The sequence below is a fragment of the Hyla sarda genome, chromosome 4 (assembly GCF_029499605.1).
Source record: "Hyla sarda isolate aHylSar1 chromosome 4, aHylSar1.hap1, whole genome shotgun sequence".
Classification (NCBI taxonomy): domain Eukaryota; kingdom Metazoa; phylum Chordata; class Amphibia; order Anura; family Hylidae; genus Hyla; species Hyla sarda.
The window spans coordinates 406,825,577-406,847,505 of record NC_079192.1 but is presented as its reverse complement, the minus strand read 5'-3'; the positions used below and the strand labels follow the sequence as shown (position 1 = coordinate 406,847,505).

The window sequence follows — 21,929 nt, the reverse complement described above, 5'->3', positions numbered from 1 at the left end:
GGCTGTAGTTCTGCAAAAGCCTGTGAGTCACAGGTTTGACTACACTGCCTGAGATGGAAAAATTGTATCAGTCTATAGTCACCACAAGGGGGAGCTTACTGCATACTGTTTTACTATTGAGTTCAATGTATCTACTGTATGCAGTAATAATCTTTTCACTGTCTGCAGATGCCACTAGGAAATAATCATCTACTTTTCTGTCTATGCAGGGGATCTTCGTCTCATCTCACAAAAATATTACAGAATTGATTATTTATGACTGATATTTACAGTTCTAGCAATACTATCACATACCAGGTACACGTCCCCACTACATACCTCATGTCCTGAGTTAGTGACACCCGCAAAGACGGCATGGGAACACCAGTGTCAGATTTCCTCCGCTCAGGGGCCAGTGCAACTAGAAGTTCAGAAAAATATATGACATTAAAGAGTACCTGTCACCAAACTAAACTTTTAATATATTGTTCCTTATGTTATTATAAGACACTTTGCCTTTTACTTGCTGTTAAAATTCTCAACCTTTATATGTTTTAAATGTGATTGAAAAAACTGCCACTAGGTGGCTCTGTTCTGTTCCCTGCCACAAGTCAAGCAGTTAGTTTGGTCTCCTCCCGGCCTGGCAGGAGACCAAACTCAGGAAGTGCATTCGGGGCATGGCGAGGTATAGCTCTCACAGTCTTCAGTGACGTCGCGCGCCTGCTGGGGAACGCCCACTTTCTCCTGCCGGGAGCTCACACAATGTGAGCAAGGGAAAAAGTATGATACGAGGCTTTTTAAAGCTCGGAAATAGTTTTTTTTTTATTTTTTTTTTAAGGGCAGGAGGGGTGTTAGAAGTAGTTAGGGAATATAATCTTAGTTAGTTTAAATGAATGGCGATTTTTCATTTTTGCACTTATGATTTTTAGAAGGTGAGGAGGAAAAAACAAAACACTTTCAATTTTGCACCTAAAAATCCATAGGAGGGCTTGTTCTTTGCACCAAAAATTTAACTTGGTAATAATATTAATGATTTCACCACAAAATCTACAGTGAAACCAGAAAATAAATATTTGTGAGGCAAAATTGAAAAAAAAAAAAAAATAAATAAAGCCATTTTGTAATTTTTAGCTGCGGTTTCTATGCAGTGCAGTTTTTGATAAAAATTGCACCTTATATTTATTCTGTAGGTCGCAAGGATACCCAATTAATATAGGTTTGATTTTATTTTACTACAAAAAAAAAAAAATCTTAACTACATGCATCAAAATGAATATGTTGAAAAATGTCCTGACCCCTATAACGTTTTTATTTTTCCGCGTACGGGGTGGTATGAGGGCTAATTTTTTGCGCCGTGATCTGAAGTTTTTATTGATACCATTTTTGATTTGATCAGACTTTTTAAATCACTTTTTATTCATTTTTTTATGGTATAAAAAGTGACCAAAAATACGCTATTTTGGACTATGTAATTTTTTTGCGCGTACGCCATTGAACGTGCGGTTTAATTAATGATATATTTTTAAAGATCGGACATTTACGCACGCGGCGATATCACATGTTTATTTTTATTTACACAGTTTAGTTTTTTTTTTAAATGTGAAAAGGGGGGTGATTTGAACTTTTATTAGGGAAGGGGTTAAATCACATTTATAATTTTTTTTTTTGCGCAATGTCATAGGGGGACTATAACATTGCATACACTGATCTCTTACACTGTTCACTGCCATGCAATAGCTTGGCATTGATCAGTGTTATCACAGCTCGATTGCTCCTGCCTGGATCTCAGGAACGGAGCAGTCATTTTGTGATTGGACAGAGAGGAGGCAGGTAGGGATCCTCCTCGCATCCTGCAAGCTGTTCGGGACCATTACGGTGAAATTGCGGCATCCTGAACAGCACAAAATGAGCTAACCGGTAACTTTTACTTTCATTTTAGATGCGGCGATCAGGTTTGACCGCCACGTCTAAAGGGTTAATATGCCGGACATCAGGCCGATCGGCAAAGTCCGGCATTAGCCGTGGGTCCCGGTTGCTTATAGCAACCGGGACCCACCGGGTATGATGCGTGCTCACCTGCTGAGCTCGCATCATACCTCGGGAGCCGCAAATGGACGTGAATGTACGTCCATTTGCGGCAAGGGGTTAACACGGCGGATCTTCTGTTTTCAAGGAGATAAGCTGTCGCAGACATGTCTGGCAGTGGCTTTCTTCATCCTATACCCTTTCAGAGCATATTCACGCTCAGGCTAACTGAGCATACACTTGAATGTGGTTATTAAGCAAGAGAACTGTGGCTGACAGCTATACTCTATGTATGGTCAGCCTTAAAACAATGCTCCAATGGACATGGTACTGTCTACCATTACAGACATCAATGGAGAGAAATGAAAAGTAGATGTATAGAATATTAATCAACATCATGGTACATAATCAATACAGAATTTAGCTGAAGGAGACGTACTTGGGGATTCTAGATTATGCTCGTGCCTCTCCTCCCTCTCCTGGTACTGCAGCAGATGAGACCATAAAGCAGATTTTCCCTGAAAAGAACAAAAAAATAATTATAGATTTTTATTATATCAATTTTAAGTGTGTTTACCCTAAGAAATGCTGTGAAGTGAATGTTTAAATCCTTGGCTACATATTACTGGCCTGAACAACAAATTCTAACCACATGCAGTGGCCACTAGATGGAGCTCCTTGAAGACAATTGCTTTAAATCTATCCAGATAGTGGCTTTGAGACACCTGCCTTAATGGTGTATTCGCACGTACAGTATTCTGCGCAAATTTGATGAGACAGGATTTTCTGATGCAGATTTCAATGTTAACTAAATGACTGAACACCGCATCAAATGTGCGCAGGATACTGTACGCAGGAATAGACCCTAAATCTCCACTGTTACATCACAGGCACCGCTTTACCCACTCAATTCTCAGACCTCTGTCATGAAGCCCACATTTTATACATCCAGGGCACGTCCATTGTAGATTTACCTGTTTGACCTGTAGGCCGTGACTCCAGATTCTCTCCAGCAGGTCGCACAGACTGGCGATCAGAGTGTTCTCCTCTAAGCCGGTTATATTGGCATCTGCGTGTCCCAGCTCCACGGCTTCATGCCCCATCTTCTCTACCAGCATGCGCTTCGTCTAATCAAACAGATGATCAGCATTGGTGACGCTCATATGGGAGCACTGAGAACATTACAGTCCCCTCCTTACCCCCTTCAGTCCCCACTAAGAACAAACCCATTAGGCCCTGTCTTCTGCCAGCAATAACTTTCTCGCCTTGACAGCCGCAGCATCACTCACCAGAAGCCAGTTCCGCCATTCATTATTTATAGAGTCATCGATCTCAGACACTCGTATACACAGAGTGATATTAGGAGTTATGGTCCTTTCCACTATTGTGAGAAGTGAATGGACTGGCAGAGCTTTTCTGTATGACAGATGATTTGATACAACAGTCATGTCCATATGAGAAAGTTCCATTTGCTCGCACAGCCCCTAAGCAATGCCCACTCCCTCACTCTCTCAACATCTACAGACTCCGTACTCCCTCCCTAAACACTGATAGAATGCACTTATGGATTGCATACTCCCTCAATTTTTATAAAGCACTCATTTGCTCTCCTTTGACACCTACACAGTACTCTGGTGCTGAGCATTCTTGCGGCACTATAGAGCACACTCTTGCTGTACCCATAGAGTGCCCCCTCATTTACCCACAACAGAGCACAATTGTGCTTGCTTGACACCTATAGAGGATGCCTGGACACTCAGCAACTACACAGCATGCATCCACTTTCTCCCACTTAATGCCCAATCCCTACCATTCCCTCACTCTCTACTCTCTGATCCCCTATAGAGCACACATTCCCTCACACTGATCCCCTATAGAGCGCACATTCCCTCACACTGATCCCCTATAGAGCACACATTCCCTCACTCTGATCCCCTATAGAGCACACATTCCCTCACTCTGATCCCCTATAGAGCGCACATTCCCTCACTCTCTGATCCCCTATAGAGCGCACATTCCCTCACTCTCTGATCCCCTATAGAGCGCACATTCCCTCACTCTCTGATCCCCTATAGAGCGCACATTCCCTCACTCTCTGATCCCCTATAGAGCTCACATTCCCTCACTGATCCCCTATAGAGCGCACATTCCCTCACTCTCTGATCCCCTATAGAGCGCACATTCCCTCACTCTGATCCCCTATAGAGCGCACATTCCCTCACTCTGATCCCCTATAGAGCTCACATTCCCTCACTCTCTGATCCCCTATAGAGCGCACATTCCCTCACTCTGATCCCCTATAGAGCACACATTCCCTCACTCTGATCTCCTATAGAGCGCACATTCCCTCACTCTGATCTCCTATAGAGCCCACATTCCCTCACTCTGATCTCCTATAGAGCACACATTCCCTCACTCTGATCCCCTATAGAGCACACATTCCCTCACTCTCTGATCCCCTATAGAGCACACATTCCCTCACTCTGATCCCCTATAGAGCGCACATTCCCTCACTCTCTGATCCCTTATAGAGCGCACATTCCCTCACTCTCTGATCCCCTATAGAGCGCACATTCCCTCACTCTCTGATCCCCTATAGAGCGCACATTCCCTCACTCTGATCCCCTATAGAGCGCACATTCCCTCACTCTCTGATCCCCTATAGAGCACACATTCCCTCACTCTGATCCCCTATAGAGCGCACATTCCCTCACTCTGATCCCCTATAGAGCACACATTCCCTCTCTCTGATCCCCTATAGAGCACACATTCCCTCACTCTCTGATCCCCTATAGAGCGCACATTCCCTCACTCTAATCCCCTATAGAGCGCACATTCCCTCACTCTAATCCCCTATAGAGCGCACATTTCCTCACTCTAATCCACTATAGAGCGCACATTCCCTCACTTTGATCCCCTATAGAGCGCACATTCCCTCACTCTAATCCCCTATAGAGCGCACATTCCCTCACTCTAATCCCCTATAGAGCGCACATTTCCTCACTCTAATCCACTATAGAGCGCACATTCCCTCACTTTGATCCCCTATAGAGCGCACATTCCCTCACACTTGCTCTCTCATACGTGCTATATCTCCAGAGCGCCCTCTTTATTTCTACCCACACATGACTGACTAATGCCCCCACAGAGTTTACTTTTGCCCTATTACGTTCCCAAAGTGAAAACAAACAAAAAGTACAAAGTGGATCCCGCTGGAGACATAAGTGGCGGCTCTCACCTTCATTCGGCATTCCTTCAGTAATCCTTCTACAAACTTTGAATTTGTCTGCGCGATCACCGCGGGGGACAGATCTGACAATTTGGGCTGCCGAACAGTTTTCCCCAAGCTCCGGGCTTCCTGCATATACTTCTGTGATCGTAAAGAGACGAAAGCGATGAGTAAAGACGCGCGTTTTATATATTTACTAGTCCTGAATTTGTGAATATTAAGGGGGTAAATATACATTTACTGTTAAAGGGGTACTCCAAGAGCCAACATTCGGAACAAAAATGTTCCGAACACTGTTTTTGCGCTGCGGGGGTCGACCAAGCCCCCTCGTGACGTCCCAACCCCTAAATGCAAGTCCATGGGAGGGGGCGTGACCACAGACACGCCCCCTCCCATGGTCTTGCATTGAGGGGGCGTGGCCGTGATGTCACAAGGGGGCGTGGTCGACCCCCGCAGCGCAAAAACAGTGTTTGGAACACTTAGTTCCGAACGCTGGCCAGTGGCGTACCCCTTTAAAGGGGTACTCCGATGGAAACATTTTTTTATTTTTTATTTTTAAATCAACTGGTGCCAGAAAGTTGAACAGATTTGTAAATTACTTCTATTAAAAAATCTTAATCCTTCCAGTACTTATTAGCTGCTGAATACTACATAGGAGATTCTTTTCTTTTTGGAACACAGTGCTCTCTGCTGACATCTGTCCATTTTAGAAACTGTCCAGAGCAGCATATGTTTGCTTTAGAGTTGTTTTTTCTCCTACTCTGGACAGTTCTTAAAATGGACAGAGATGTCAGCAGAGAGCACTGTGGTCATGATGTCAGCAGAGAGCACTGTGTTCACAAAAGAAAAGGATTTCCTCTGTAGAATTCAGCAGGTAATAAGTCCTGGAAGGATTAAGATTTTTTTTTATAGAAGTCGGAGTACCCCTTTAACAGCTGGGGCTCAGTTTTTCCTAATAAAGAGCTCCAAATCCTCGGCATAGAGTTAAATGATAAGTATATGAGGACTTGGCTTAGTGCCCTATACAAGATAGCGGTTCTGACCTCTGCAGTCATCCATCTCTGGTTTTTGGAGGGTGTGGGGGGGGGGGGATGACTAAGGAGCAGGCGGGGTGATTTTTGGCGGCCTTTCATTAAACAACAATAGAGCAGAAGGCAGCGCCATTGTTCCCTAATGAAAGTGAATGAAGATAAAAGAACAAGCTCCTTTATGCATTCCCATCCCCTTCATCTGTGCTATTTCTCTTTCTTAAAGGGACAGTACAATATATAGTCAACATTAAACTGTGACATCATTCTCTCCAATGATCCTGTTCTTTCCCATATTACAATCTCAAGTAAAAGGGGCTGCGATACCAGGCTCGAGCTCTGGATACCCACCTTCGAGCACCGTGTTACTTCTTGTGAATTGTTTTGTATTTTCTACATAAAACAATACACTTTAATGCCAAATCGCATGACGGTGCCTTTATGTGCAAAGGGCTGGGAGGCTTCTTCACATATATTTAGAAAAATAAATGATTGAAAGCTTTGAAGGCGATGTCCACTTTTGGTACAATTTGTATTTTATTGCTTTAGAGGGGTAGTCCAGTCCTGAAAAACTTACCCCCTAAGGATAGGGGATAAGTTTCAGATCTCGCGGGGAGGGGGTTCCGACCGCGGGAAGGTTGCGTGTTGACCACCGCACGAAGCAGCGGCCGACACCCCCCCTGAATACAACACTAAGGCAGAGATGGAGATTGCTGAAGGGAGCGCTCCGGCTCTGCTATAGAGTTGTATTGAGGGGGCGTGTCGTGCGGTGGTCACACGCCCCCTTCCCGCAGGCTGCCGGGGCCCCGTACAGGACATCGCGGGGGGACCCAGCAGTCAAAAACTTATCCCCTATCCTAAGGTTAGGGGATAAGTTTCAAAGGACTGGACTACTCCTTTAACGCTTCTAAAATTTTCAACTTTGCATATAGTCTTATATAATTTTTGTCTTCAGTTCCGGTGCAGACCTGTGTGTCTCCATGGTTACAGACTACAGACTCTGTGTAGTCGGATCCTGCAGTCAGGCATTGGCCCCCTGCTATCTTCCCCTACTACTTGTTAAAGGAGTAGTGCAGTGAAATATTACTTATCCCCTATCCGACCCCCCTCCATGCATCTCTATAGGAAACATGGAGGGGGGTGTTGGCTGCCGCTTTGCGCGCCCCCTTCCAGCAGACTGCCGGGGCCCGGTCAGGAGATCGCAGAGGGGTCCGACCACAGGGGATAACTTATATTTCACTACAGAACTCCTTTAAGAGACAGAAGGAAAAGCAACTACAGGATCAGACTACACTGGGTATTTTCGTAGTCTGTGAGAATGGAGACGCACAGGTCTGCACAGGTGCTGAAACAAAATCACTCACAATCAGACTCAATAATAACTCTGATGTGTTACTTCACATGTATTAAGACCAATCCAAACATTTGTTCTGAAGGTGAACATGGCCAATAACTCTCCTCTCCACCATTGCATAAGGATCAGTGGAGCAATCTAAGCCCCTCCGCTCTTCCAAAATGGCCACCCAATGGAGTGGGTTTATTTTTTTCGTAATGTCATAAGGGCAGAAAAGGAACATGGCAGAGAATAAATATCATTAGCAATGCTAAGCTGGTAAGATTGGCCATAGACATGAGATATTTATCTGCTGATCATTGGCGGATCCAACTTTGTTTACTAACATCTGCTCTTAATGGGGGAGATTTATCAAAACCTGTGCAGAGGCAAATTTGCCCAGTTGCCCATAGTAACCAGTCATATCACTTCTTTCATTTTGCAGAGGCCTTGTTAAGAATGTAAGAAGTGAGCTGATTGGTTGCTATGGGCAACTGGGTAAATTTGCCTCTCCACAGGTTTTGATAAATCCCCCCCCCCAATATCTCTCTCCCTCTATCTATCTATCTATATATCTTTCTCTACATCTCTCTCTCTCTCTCTCTCTATGGGGGAGATTTATCAAAACCTGTGCAGAAGGAAACTTGCCCAGTTGCCCATAGCAACCAATCAGATCGCTTCTTTCATTTTTATGAAGGCCTGTGAAAAATGAAAGAAGCGATCTGATTGGTTGCTATGGGCAACTGGGCAAGTTTCCTTCTGCACAGGTTTTGATAAATCTCCCCCTCTATCTCTGTGTGTGTGTCTGTGTATAAATATAATATATAATATATAATATATATATATATATATATATATATATACATACATATATATACATACATACATACATATATATATATACACCAGCTTTTTTTTTTGATCCAAGACCTACCTGTGCGGTGATGTTAGAATTGATATATATATATATATATACACATATACACATACACACACACACACAGAGACAGATATATATATCTGTGTGTATATATCTCTATTAATATCTCTCTCCCCATATTTATATATATTTATACACACACACACACCTCTCTCTCTCTCTCTCTCTCTCTCTCTCTCTCTCTCTCTCTCATTATATCTATATATTATATCTATCTATCTAATCTATCTATATTCTCTCTATTATATATACACACACCTCTCTCTCATATCTCTCTCTCTCTCTATAATAATATATATATATATATATACACACACATACATAGATAGATATAGATAGATATATATATATATATATATATATATATCTATCTATCTCTCTCTATATCTCTATTTTCACACATTCATACCTACCTCTGACAGAGACTTATCTCACTTGAATGGAAACAAAGAATTGGTCACCAGGGAAGAGTTGGGGCACTCCCATACACATTGGATAGTTGGCCGATCCTGACCCAACATGGCACAGGTACGGCCAACCTTCACGTAAAGGGCACCTTAAAAAGGGGTTATCCAGGGATAAAAAACAAAAACAAAGCTAATTTCTTCCAAAAACAGCACCACCCCTGTCCTCAGGTTGTGTGTGGTATTACAACGTTGCTGCATTCCCCTCAATAAGAACCGAGCTGCAATACCACACACAACCTGAGGACTGAAGTGGTGCTGTTTCTGGAAGATATTAGCTGCGCATTTCTATCCCTGGTTAACCCCTTTAAAGCTGGCGGTCCACTTTCAATTGCTATCTCCCCCATCCACATGAACCTTTACAATTTTAGCGCTTGGCTTGACGTCCGACAGTCGGCCGGGGCAGAAATACCACGCCTTACTCCAGTGTTTCCCAACCAGGGTGCCTCCAGCTGTTGCAAAACTACAACTTCCAGCATGCCTGGACAGCCGAAGGCTGTCCAGGCATGCTGGAAGTTGTAGTTTTGCAACAGCTGGAGGCACCCTGGTTGGGAAACACTGCCTTACTCTGATCCTAGTTTACTGGACGCGCCAAAGACCTGGACGCGCCAATGTTCTGCCGCTATCTCATGTCTTTGGTCAGATGTCCTAGTCTATACAGCAGGTAGGATGGACGGCTCGTCGTCATTCTGAACAGTTTTGTGCGTGTGAACATAAAAGGGACACTAAAAAAATATGGAGACAGTAAAATAAACACTCCGTGTCTAATACAAAGGCAAATAATCGACAAAAGCATCAAAGCGTGGGGGAGTGCGGCAAAAGCGTTTACGGGAAGAAGAAGAGCGGCGGGTTCAAAGCCATGGGGTGGTGGGTTGGCCAACAAGCAGCTGTAAGTGAGCACACAGACAGACAGACGTACCAGGCAGCACTCAGAGAAGGATTTTTTGGGGGGTCGTACTGGAGCGGGGCTGCCCTGATCCCACTCCCAGAATGCCATAGAGTTCTGGCGGAGTAAGTTCTCCTCTGACGGCTTATAGGAGGAGACCCCCAGCGAGAAGGACAGAAAGCAAAAAGTAAAAAAAACAACAACAGGCAGACAGACATGCACATGACCCGGAGCAAAAGAAGAAGAGAAAAGACAAAGTAAATACAGAACAGCAACAGAAAAAAAGGCTCAAAACAAAAGAGATGAAGCAAAGAAATAATAAAAAACACAACATGACATCAAGTAATGAGGCAGAAGATCCCACTAAACCAGGGTGTCTCAAGCAGGCTGCTACAAAACTACAACTCCCAACATGTCCAGAGAGCCAGCATGCTGGAAGTTGTAGTTTTGCAACAGCTGGGGGCACTGTACTGAACAGTTTTATTTTTATTTTTCTGTTTCTTGAACATGTGGGTGACAACTAACATGGGATCCATTACAGCTCATACAGGAGCGGACACACAACTTTTTACGTGTTCTTAGAAGCGAAACTCTCTAGAGCAGTGTTTCCTAACGTGTGTCTCCAGCTGTTGCAGAACTACAGCTCCCAGCATGCCCGGACAGGCACAGGGCGGCTCAGTGAGGTGTGAGGCACAGGGCGGCTCAGTGAGGTGTGAGGCACAGGGCGGCTCAGTGAGGTGTGAGGCACAGGGCGGCTCAGTGAGGTGTGAGGCACAGGACGGCTCAGTGAGGTGTGAGGCACAGGACGGCTCAGTGAGGTGTGAGGCACAGGACGGCTCAGTGAGGAGTGAGGCACAGGACGGCTCAGTGAGACGGCTCAGTGAGGAGTGAGGCACAGGACGGCTCAGTGAGACGGCTCAGTGAGGTGTGAGGCACAGGGCGGCTCAGTGACGTGTGAGGCACAGGGCGGCTCAGTGACGTGTGAGGCACAGGGCGGCTCAGTGACGTGTGAGGCACAGGGCGGCTCAGTGACGTGTGAGGCACAGGGCGGCTCAGTGAGGTGTGAGGCACAGGGCGGCTCAGTGAGGTGTGAGGCACAGGGCGGCTCAGTGAGGTGTGAGGCACAGGGCGGCTCAGTGAGGTGTGAGGCACAGGGCGGCTCAGTGAGGTGTGAGGCACAGGGCGGCTCAGTGAGGTGTGAGGCACAGGGCGGCTCAGTGAGGTGTGAGGCACAGGGCGGCTCAGTGAGGTGTGAGGCACAGGGCGGCTCAGTGAGGTGTGAGGCACAGGGCGGCTCAGTGAGGTGTGAGGCACAGGGCGGCTCAGTGAGGTGTGAGGCACAGGGCGGCTCAGTGAGGTGTGAGGCACAGGGCGGCTCAGTGAGGTGTGAGGCACAGGGCGGCTCAGTGAGGTGTGAGGCACAGGGCGGCTCAGTGAGGTGTGAGGCACAGGGCGGCTCAGTGAGGTGTGAGGCACAGGGCGGCTCAGTGAGGTGTGAGGCACAGGGCGGCTCAGTGAGGTGTGAGGCACAGGGCGGCTCAGTGAGGAGTGAGGCACAGGGCGGCTCAGTGAGGAGTGAGGCACAGGACGGCTCAGTGAGGTGTGAGGCACAGGACGGCTCAGTGAGGTGTGAGGCACAGGACGGCTCAGTGAGGTGTGAGGCACAGGACGGCTCAGTGAGGTGTGAGGCACAGGACGGCTCAGTGAGGTGTGAGGCACAGGACGGCTCAGTGAGGTGTGAGGCACAGGACGGCTCAGTGAGGTGTGAGGCACAGGACGGCTCAGTGAGGTGTGAGGCACAGGACGGCTCAGTGAGGTGTGAGGCACAGGACGGCTCAGTGAGGTGTGAGGCACAGGACGGCTCAGTGAGGTGTGAGGCACAGGACGGCTCAGTGAGGTGTGAGGCACAGGACGGCTCAGTGAGGTGTGAGGCACAGGACGGCTCAGTGAGGTGTGAGGCACAGGACGGCTCAGTGAGGTGTGAGGCACAGGACGGCTCAGTGAGGTGTGAGGCACAGGACGGCTCAGTGAGGTGTGAGGCACAGGACGGCTCAGTGAGGTGTGAGGCACAGGACGGCTCAGTGAGGTGTGAGGCACAGGACGGCTCAGTGAGGTGTGAGGCACAGGACGGCTCAGTGAGGTGTGAGGCACAGGACGGCTCAGTGAGGTGTGAGGCACAGGACGGCTCAGTGAGGTGTGAGGCACAGGACGGCTCAGTGAGGTGTGAGGCACAGGACGGCTCAGTGAGGTGTGAGGCACAGGACGGCTCAGTGAGGTGTGAGGCACAGGACGGCTCAGTGAGGTGTGAGGCACAGGACGGCTCAGTGAGGTGTGAGGCACAGGACGGCTCAGTGAGGTGTGAGGCACAGGACGGCTCAGTGAGGTGTGAGGCACAGGACGGCTCAGTGAGGTGTGAGGCACAGGACGGCTCAGTGAGGTGTGAGGCACAGGACGGCTCAGTGAGGTGTGAGGCACAGGACGGCTCAGTGAGGTGTGAGGCACAGGGCGGCTCAGTGAGGTGTGAGGCACAGGGCGGCTCAGTGAGGTGTGAGGCACAGGGCGGCTCAGTGAGGTGTGAGGCACAGGGCGGCTCAGTGAGGTGTGAGGCACAGGGCGGCTCAGTGAGGTGTGAGGCACAGGGCGGCTCAGTGAGGTGTGAGGCACAGGGCGGCTCAGTGAGGTGTGAGGCACAGGGCGGCTCAGTGAGGTGTGAGGCACAGGGCGGCTCAGTGAGGTGTGAGGCACAGGGCGGCTCAGTGAGGTGTGAGGCACAGGGCGGCTCAGTGAGGTGTGAGGCACAGGGCGGCTCAGTGAGGTGTGAGGCACAGGGCGGCTCAGTGAGGTGTGAGGCACAGGGCGGCTCAGTGAGGTGTGAGGCACAGGGCGGCTCAGTGAGGTGTGAGGCACAGGGCGGCTCAGTGAGGTGTGAGGCACAGGACGGCTCAGTGAGGTGTGAGGCACAGGGCGGCTCAGTGAGGTGTGAGGCACAGGGCGGCTCAGTGAGGTGTGAGGCACAGGGCGGCTCAGTGAGACGGCTCAGTGAGGTTTGAGGCACAGGACGGTTCAGTGAGGTGTGAGGCACAGGGCGGCTCAGTGAGGTGTGAGGCACAGGATGGCTCAGAGAAACACACTGCAGCTCTTCCCTCAAGGTGTTAATAATACTGTCTGCCGGCGCAGTTTGACGCGCACTTCACTAAGCTATTTGCGCAGTCTCTCACTGTCTCAGGCGGCAATTTCCCCGCAGATCTATCAAATCGGATACAGCAGTTTCTATATTCCAGGCACGTCTGTCCAAGAGCAGCCGCACTATAGTACCTGAAAATAACGTCGTCTATATATCTACTTCAGGAGGCTGGCAAAGTTGGATCCCAAATAAGTAGTGAGCTTAGTTGTCACCCAACCTTGCCAGCCACCTGAATGGCAACTTTATGTGCATGCTCCACAGCTAGGATGAGGATTCTGGGAAAGCTGGGTGTCACTGCTAGTAGAAGCTGTAATGGCGGCCCTCGAGTGTCTTGATTTTAAGGAGAACCGCTCTTTAATCCTGTGTATGTCGTCTCGGTATAATGTCAGCAGGAAATGGAGGGTGAAGGCACGAAACGTGGAGATAAGTGCGGATCAGAGGAGAGAAATGTCTCCAGCTGAGAGGACGGATTATCTGGTAAGGAAGGAATCTGGGAAATGTGTCTGGAGAGCGATTCCAAATATGAAGCATGCCCACGTGTGACCGAGATAATGGGCGCCATTCATGCCCAGCATGAGGCCTTATGTGAGTGGGCCCTCTCCGCTCAGATCAATGACAAGTCATTAGGACACCTGTCCAGGATTAGAGGAGAGGTGGCTGTATGGTACTTCCCCCCCCTGCTGTATAGCTGAATGGTATGGTCCACTCTTAATACATATACAGCATGACTCCTATATAAGACGATGTGGATTCACGCTAACATGCATTTCCCACAAGGTGATGAAAACACTGAACCGTGCCTTTAAGAGCCTCGTAAACCGTACACAGCTCATTACACTCTCTGCTCGGCAATGATTTCATTAGCGTCGAGAACCAAATTATATTACGTGCCGGTGATATTGAGGACGCATTAATCATTCAATTGGCGTCCGTAATCCGGAGTCGGCGCCAGACTGCAGCAGCGGTGACCTCAACCTCCCTCCAGACAAAAGGGGCTTCTCCTCCTGCTGCAGCCTAGACGCACGGGGCAGATGGCTCCAACGTCTATGGGGTGGGGGGGTGCGCGGCTGTCATACGGCGAGACGTGCCGGACCTCCGTGTAAGGGATGCAAATTAGGAAGGGTTAATAGGTGGTGTTCTTTATAAACAGTGAATGTGTCACAAAGTGATGGGCGATCAAACCTTCTTCAGGGTCAGACTAGGGCAGTGGTCTCTTAACTGTGGACCTCCAGCTGTTGCAAAACTACAACTTACAGCCTGCCTGGAGTTGAAGTTTTGAAACAGCTGGAGAACCACAGTTTGGAGACCACTGGATTAGGGGCTACATAGAGACTTGGCCGTTATAAAAGCGAATGTGGTCGTGTTGCAACCTGCAAGTTGACATGACCCTTCAGTCAATAGAGATTAACGCACAATGGATTTCTGCACTGGGCCTCCAGCTGTTGCATAACTACAACTCCCAGCATGCCCGGACATTCTGGGAGCTGTAGTTTTGCAACAGCGGCAGGACCACAGTTTGGAGACCAAAATGACCACAGCCAATACATTTTAGTTGCCTAGAACCATGGGATTCAGCCAACAGCGCCCCCTTCGTCTATAAGTTTATACCTGGTACTGCAACTCTGCCTCACTTCTTTTAATAGGGTCTGAACTCCAATACCAGATGCAACCTGCTGAGAAGGGGGGGCGCTGCTTAACAGAGAATTCTATGTCAATGTTTAGGGGAGCTCCAAGTCCTTGCTGCCTGAATGCCGTCTATGGTATAGTGGACCAAGGGTCTGTGTATAGAAGGTAATCACCCCATATACAAAAGGAGAACAAATTAGGTTAGGAACACACATATAGCAGAGCCCTATGCATTGCACCCAGTGACCGATCATGCAGTGAACATTCACCCCTATACGAGACCAGCCTTAAAGGGGTACTCCGCTGCCTGACATCTTATCCCCTATCTAAAGGATATTAAGGAAAGATCTCCTGCAGCACCAGGCATCCTAAAAAAATGGCGGGTTCCTGCGGCAGTGGTTGTGATGTCATGCCACGCCCCCTCCATTCAAGTCTATAGGAGGGGGCGTGTCTGCCGACACACCCCCTCCCATAGACATGAATGGAGGAGGCGTGACATCACGAGGGGTGTACCTGTGACGTCACAATCGCGGCCTGCGGCAAACGAGTGTTCAGAATGTACAGAACGCTGGAGCGCCGGTGTACCCCTTTAAAAGATATACATTAGCATTTAAAATATATACCCAATTCACAGAATATGGGGAAAAACATGTCCAACTGTGGGGACTTCGAAGATTGAGACCCCCTGCCATCTCCATAAAGGGGTCTCGGGTCTTCCTGCTGCAAGAATCGGTAGGGGTCAGCACGGACGCCATCTTTGTCTGTGGGAGCGCTGGAGATACAACAAGGACCACGCTCTTCTCTCAAGTACTCCCACAGACAATGGATGGAGCGTGTGCCCACCCATCAGTCCAAGCAGTGAGAAGAGTCGGGGCCCCGTTCTGGAGAGGATGGAGGGCTCCTAGCGATTAAACACTTAAAAGGGGTACTCCGCTGCACAGCGTTTGGAACAAACTGTTCCGAACGCTGGAGCTCGTAACGTCATTGCCCCGCCCCCTCAATGCAAGTCTATGGGAGGGGGCGTGACAGCGTCACGCCCCCTCCCATAGACTTGCATTGAGGGGGCGGGGCGTGACGTCATGAGGGGGCAGGGCTATGAAGTCACGAGCTCCAGCGTTCGCTACTCAGCGTTTGGAGCAAACTGTTCCAGAGTACCCCTTTAATTCTCTATCCTGTGAATGGAGGAAAAAATTTTGAGGGCTGGAACACCCCTTTAAAAGTTCAAGGGTTAATTTAGGACATGGGAGGGCGAACATACTCCGCCATAAACAAATGAGAACAGAGCAGTTTGCCATCTGCTGCTCCGTATCGTGTTGCCAGGCACACTGCGGCTACATACCTCCCTCAAGTCGTTGTCTAGCCCGAGGTGCTCCGAGTGCTGCCGCTGGCGATCCTTCCTGCGCTGCGCCGTGGCGTTCCGGGTGACCCAGCGACTGTAAATACAAGAGAGAATAACAGGAGGCTGTGCAGATCTACATAACGTACAGGCAGGAATATAGCGATTATACACTTATGGCACATCACCACAGTGCCAGGCGGCATCATAAACAGACAGCGAGAGGGCAGAGCGGTTATACTTCACCACAGGCACAGGAGGGCAGGGGTCCAATAAATTACATTTTCTAGGCATAGGAGGGATGCAAATTTTGCAGGGAGCATTAATATTCATGAGAGTAAAGCTTATTTACATATAAAGTGCCGCAGACTCCTCACCGCCACATGATACTAATCAGAGTCCTGCGGCACAATGACAACAGCAAGTAATCACCTACCAAAGAACAGTATCTACAGGATGTAGTAATATAATCTTACATATAAAGGGCAGTATTATAGCAGATAAATTCTTGTATATAGGAGCAGTATTTTACTAATTATATTCTATAATACTGCCTCCAATATACAAGAATATAACTACTATAATACTGCTCCTATATACAAGAATATAACTACTATAATACTGCTCCTATATACAAGAATATAACTACTATAATACTACTCCTATATACAAGAATATAACTACTATAATACTGCTCCTATATACAAGAATATAACTACTATAATACTACTCCTATATACAAGAATATAACTACTATAATACTGCTCCTATATACAAGAATATAACTACTATAATACTGCCACCTATGTACAAGAATATAACTACTATAATACTGCTCCTATGTACAAGAATATAACTACTATAATACTGCTCCTATATACAAGAATATAACTACTATGATACTGCCTCCTATGTACAAGAATATAACTACTATAATACTGCTCCTATATACAAGAATATAACTACTATAATCATGCCTCTTATATACAATATAACTACTATAATACTGCCTCCTATATACAAAAATAGAACTACTATAATACTGCTCCTGTATACAAGAATATAACTACCCCTATATACAAGAATATAACTACTATAATACTGCTCCTATATACAAGAATATAACTACTATAATACTGCCTCCTACATACAAGAATATAACTACTATAATACTGCTCCTATATACAAGAATATAACTACTATAATACTGCCTCCTACATACAAGAATATAACTACTATAATACTGCCTCCTATGTACAAGAATATAACTACTATAATACTGCTCCTATATACAAGAATATAACTACTATAATACTGCTCCTATATACAAGAATATAACTACTATAATACTGCTCCAATATATAAGACTATAATTACTATAATACTGCTCCTATATACCAGAGAATAACTACTATAATACTGCTCCCTATATACAAGAACATGACTACTATAATACTGCTCCTATATACAAGAATATAACTACTATAATACTGCTCCTATATACAAGAATATGACTACTATAATACTGCTCCTATATACAAGAATATAACTACTATAATACTGCTCCCTATATACAAGAATATAACTACTATAATACTGCTCCTATATACAATATAACTACTATAATAATGCTCCTATATACAAGAATATGACTACTATAATACTGCTCCTATATACAAGAATATAACTACTATAATACTACCTCCTATGTAAAAGAATAGAACTACAATAATACTGCTCCTATGTTCTAAATAAATAGGGGGTAGTATTATAGTAGTTATATTCTTGTATATAGGAGGCAGTATTATAGTAGTTATATTCTTGTATATAGGAGGCAGTATTATAGTAGTTATATTCTTGTATACAGGGGCGGTATTATAGTAGTTATATTCTTGTATATAGGGGCTGTATTATAGTAGTTATATTCTTGTATATAGGAGCTGTATTATAGTAGTTATATTCTTGTATATAGGAGCTGTATTATAGTAGTTATATTCTTGTATATAGGAGGCAGTATTATAGTAGTTATATTCTTGTATATAGGAGGCAGTATTATAGTAGTTATATTCTTGTATATAGGAGCAGTATTATAGTAGTTATATTCTTGTATATAGGAGCAGTATTATAGTAGTTATATTCTTGTATATAGGAGCAGTATTATAGTAGTTATATTCTTGTATATAGGAGGCAGTATTATAGTAGTTATATTCTTGTATATAGGAGGCAGTATTATAATAGTTATATTCTTGTATATAGGAGACAGTATTATAGTAGTTCTATTCTTGTATATAGGAGCAGTATTAGTGTAGTTCCATTCTTGTATATAGGAGCAGTATTAGCGTAGTTCCATTCTTGTATATAGGAGCAGTATTATAGTAGTTATATTCTTGTATATAGGAGCAGTATTACAGTAGTTATATTCTTGTACATAGGAGCAGTATTACAGTAGTTATATTCTTGTATATAGGAGCAGTATTATAGTAGTTATATTCTTGTATATAGGAGGCAGTATTATAGTAGTTATATTAATGTATATAGGAGCAGTATTAGAGTAGTTCTATTCTTGTATATAGGAGCAGTATTAGAGTAGTTCTATTCTTGTATATAGGAGCAGTATTATAGTAGTTATATTCTTGTATATAGGAGCAGTATTAGAGTAGTTCTATTCTTGCATATAGGAGCAGTATTATAGTAGTTCTATTCTTGTATATAGGAGCAGTATTATAGTAGTTATATTCTTGTACATAGGAGCAGTGTAATAGTAGTTATATTCTTGTATATAGGAGGCAGTATTATAGTAGTTATATTCTTGTATATAGGAGCAGTATTATAGTAGTTATATTCTTGTACATAGGAGCAGTATTATAGTAGTTATATTCTTGTAAATAGGAGGCAGTATTATAGTAGTTATATTCTTGTATATAGGAGCAGTATTATAGTAGTTATATTCTTGTACATAGGAGCAGTGTAATAGTGGTTATGTTCTTGTAAATAGGGGGCAGTATTATAGCGGCTGCTGCCTCCTCTTTTGTTGGAGAGCTTGTTACCACCTGCAGAGTGATTACAGATTATACCTTTTTTCATTATTATTATTATTATTATAAATAACAGGAATTAGAATTCCTACAATGCTTTCATGTCCGGATTAACCTCTAAGCTGTGAAATCCTGTGTTGTGCAGAACAGGCTCTTACTTGTTGTTGATCGGCCCATTCATCAGAACATCCGACTGCAGCTTGGGGAAGAAGCCCTGCTCGTATTTTCCCTGTCCGATCTTCATGTCCAGAAGGTGAGGGTGGATGGCCGTGTGATCCATCTTTGTCAGACGCTGCTCGATAGACAAAGCTTGAACAATGGAAACGACACAAGTCAACAATCTACACATTGAGCACGTGCCGTCATATGATGATAACAGGGGCAATCGAAACCAGCGTTTCCTAACCAGGGTGCCTCCAGCTGTTGCAAAACTACAACTCCCAGCATGCCAGGACAGCCAACGGCTGTCCGGGCATGCTGGGAGTTGTAGTTTTGCAACAGCTGGAGGCACCCTGGTTAGGAAACACTGTTCTAGACAACACTAAAAAAAACATTACGGCATATCTTCAGAAATTCAAAAGTAGAAATTCTACATATAAAAAGTCATATTAGGGAACTATATAAAACGTATAAATATAAAAAGGCCATTTATTGTATATAAAAAATGAAAAAACCGCTCCCAAATAGCTTTCTTCAGTGCCCAGTTATGGCTTATTGAAGTTACAGGCCCAAAGCCTGAGGCTGCACTACTGAGAGATTCTTGTCCTTTCATGTTGTAGGTTCAGCGTCCTGTTGTATTGACAACACTGTATCGGTATATCACAACAATGATCTTGACATGTGACGTCATCACGATGCCTCAGTAGTGCAGCCTCAGGCTTCGGGCCTACAACCTCAAATGACCATATCTTAGCGTAGAAGATAGGTATCGGAAATCCGTTTTCACATTTTTAATAAAGGGGCTCGGAATAAAGGGATTAATTTATGACGGGGCAGCAGGTGAATCTAAGCATAGCACATGTGTAAGTCTGTGTAAAGCTTATTTAAGAGTCAATGCGGAATAAAAGCAAGCAAGGAAAAACGTGAGGTTAGTATATGCGGTGGCAAAAAACTTAAAGGGGTACTCCACAGGAAAAAAAATTTTTTAAAGGGGTTATCCAGGAAAAAACTTTTTTTTTATAGATCAACTGGCTCCAGAAAGTTAAACAGATTTGTAAATTACTTCTATTAAAAAAATCTTAATCCTTTCAGTACTTATGAGCTTCTGAAGTTAAGGTTGTTCTTTTATGTCTAAGTGCTCTCTGATGACACCTGTCTCGGAAACGCCCAGTTTAGAAGAGGTTTGCTATGGGAATTTGCTTCTAAACTGGGCGGTTCCCGAGACACGTGTCATCAGAGAGCACTTAGACAGAAAAGAACAACCTTAACTTCAGAAGCTCATAAGTACTGAAAGGATTAAGATTTTTTTAATAGAAGTCATTTACAAATCTGTTTAACTTTCTGGAGCCAGTTGATAATATATATATATATATATATATATATATAAAAAGTTATTTCCTGGAATACCCCTTTAATTGGGCAGGTTCGTAAAAAATAAATTTATATATTAGTATATTCATGTAGATCAATATATATATACAGTGATCCCTCAACTTACAATGGCCTCAACATACAATAGTTTCAACATATAATGTTTTTTTTTTTGGACCATTGTAACTTGAAACCAGACTCAACATACAATGCTTTGGACAGTCCAGATCTGTGATACCTGTCACAACTGGAGGAACTGACCAATCAGAATGGGCATTTTACTGGTAGATCACCTGTATTACTGAAGTACAAGCACTGACTGGTGTCTGGTAGCGCCCCCTACAGTACAGCGAGGAACTACAAGTTCTGTACTACTCCTTACCTGTGCCAGGGTTAGCTGCTCCTTAGGACACCAAGTAAGGGCGGCTCCATTTGGGACACTGTGTGTACTGTATATGACCCTGAAGAAGCTCCTGTCCTCTACATAAACCATTGTTTACTAACCAGGGTGCCTCCAGCTGTAGCAAAACTATAACTCTCAGCATGCCCGGACAGCCGTTGTCTGTACATTGTATGTTGAGTCTGGTTTCAAGTTACAATGGTCCAAAAAAAACATTGTATGTTGAAACTATTGTATGTTGAGGCCATTGTAAGTTGAGGGATCACTGTATATATATATTGATCTACATGAATATACTAATATAAATTTATTTTTTAAGCACCTGCCCAATTAAAAGGGGCATTCCAGGAAAAAACTTTTTTTTATCTATATCAACTGGCTCCAGAAAGTTAAACAGATTTGTAAATCACTTCTATTAAAAAATCTTAATCCTTTCAGTACTTATGAGCTTCTGAAGTTAAGGTTGTTCTTTTCTGTCTAACTGCTCTCTGATTACACGCATGCTGGGAGTTGTAGTTTTGCAACAGCTGGAGGGACCCTGGCTGGGAAACACTGAAATAGACAGTGATTACAGCTCCCAGCAGATCTTTATTACTTTTATATATAAGGATTTGCTTTATCTATATTAGTTTTCTACTTATTTTTCTTTCATTCTCACTTTTTCCTATTTTTGGATGACATTTTGGGGGCTTCAGAACCAATTACCAGGTTTCCATAGAGTTATGGTCTCAACATACAATGGTCGTCCTGGAATATTGTAACTTGAGGGACCACTGTATGCGTGAAAAGGTACCTGAATGAAGCGGCTACGAATGAATAAATAGCAATGATGCTGCCGTCATATAAAGTGCCACATGCTGATAGTGTTGTGCATATGTTCTGCAATAAGGTGCTTTCTGGTGCTATCAAACTGCGCTTTGTAAATGTAAAGGAC

At 44.8% G+C, this 21,929-nt stretch overlaps 1 protein-coding gene across 4 annotated transcripts in view; it reads right to left on the bottom strand.

The window, feature by feature from the left end:
* The window catches only part of DENND5B (DENN domain containing 5B), a 110,530-nt gene that overhangs the window by 24,786 nt on the left and 63,815 nt on the right, over positions 1 to 21,929 (bottom strand). For all 4 annotated transcript variants that reach the window (XM_056517543.1, XM_056517544.1, XM_056517545.1 and 1 more), the window contains 6 exons: positions 19,224 to 19,374; positions 16,034 to 16,127; positions 5,243 to 5,374; positions 2,979 to 3,131; positions 2,444 to 2,522; positions 319 to 400 (listed from right to left, as the gene is read on the bottom strand). In XM_056517543.1, coding sequence (XP_056373518.1) covers positions 319 to 400; positions 2,444 to 2,522; positions 2,979 to 3,131; positions 5,243 to 5,374; positions 16,034 to 16,127; positions 19,224 to 19,374 — 691 coding nt within the window. The remainder of the gene's footprint in view (positions 1 to 318; positions 401 to 2,443; positions 2,523 to 2,978; positions 3,132 to 5,242; positions 5,375 to 16,033; positions 16,128 to 19,223; positions 19,375 to 21,929) is intronic.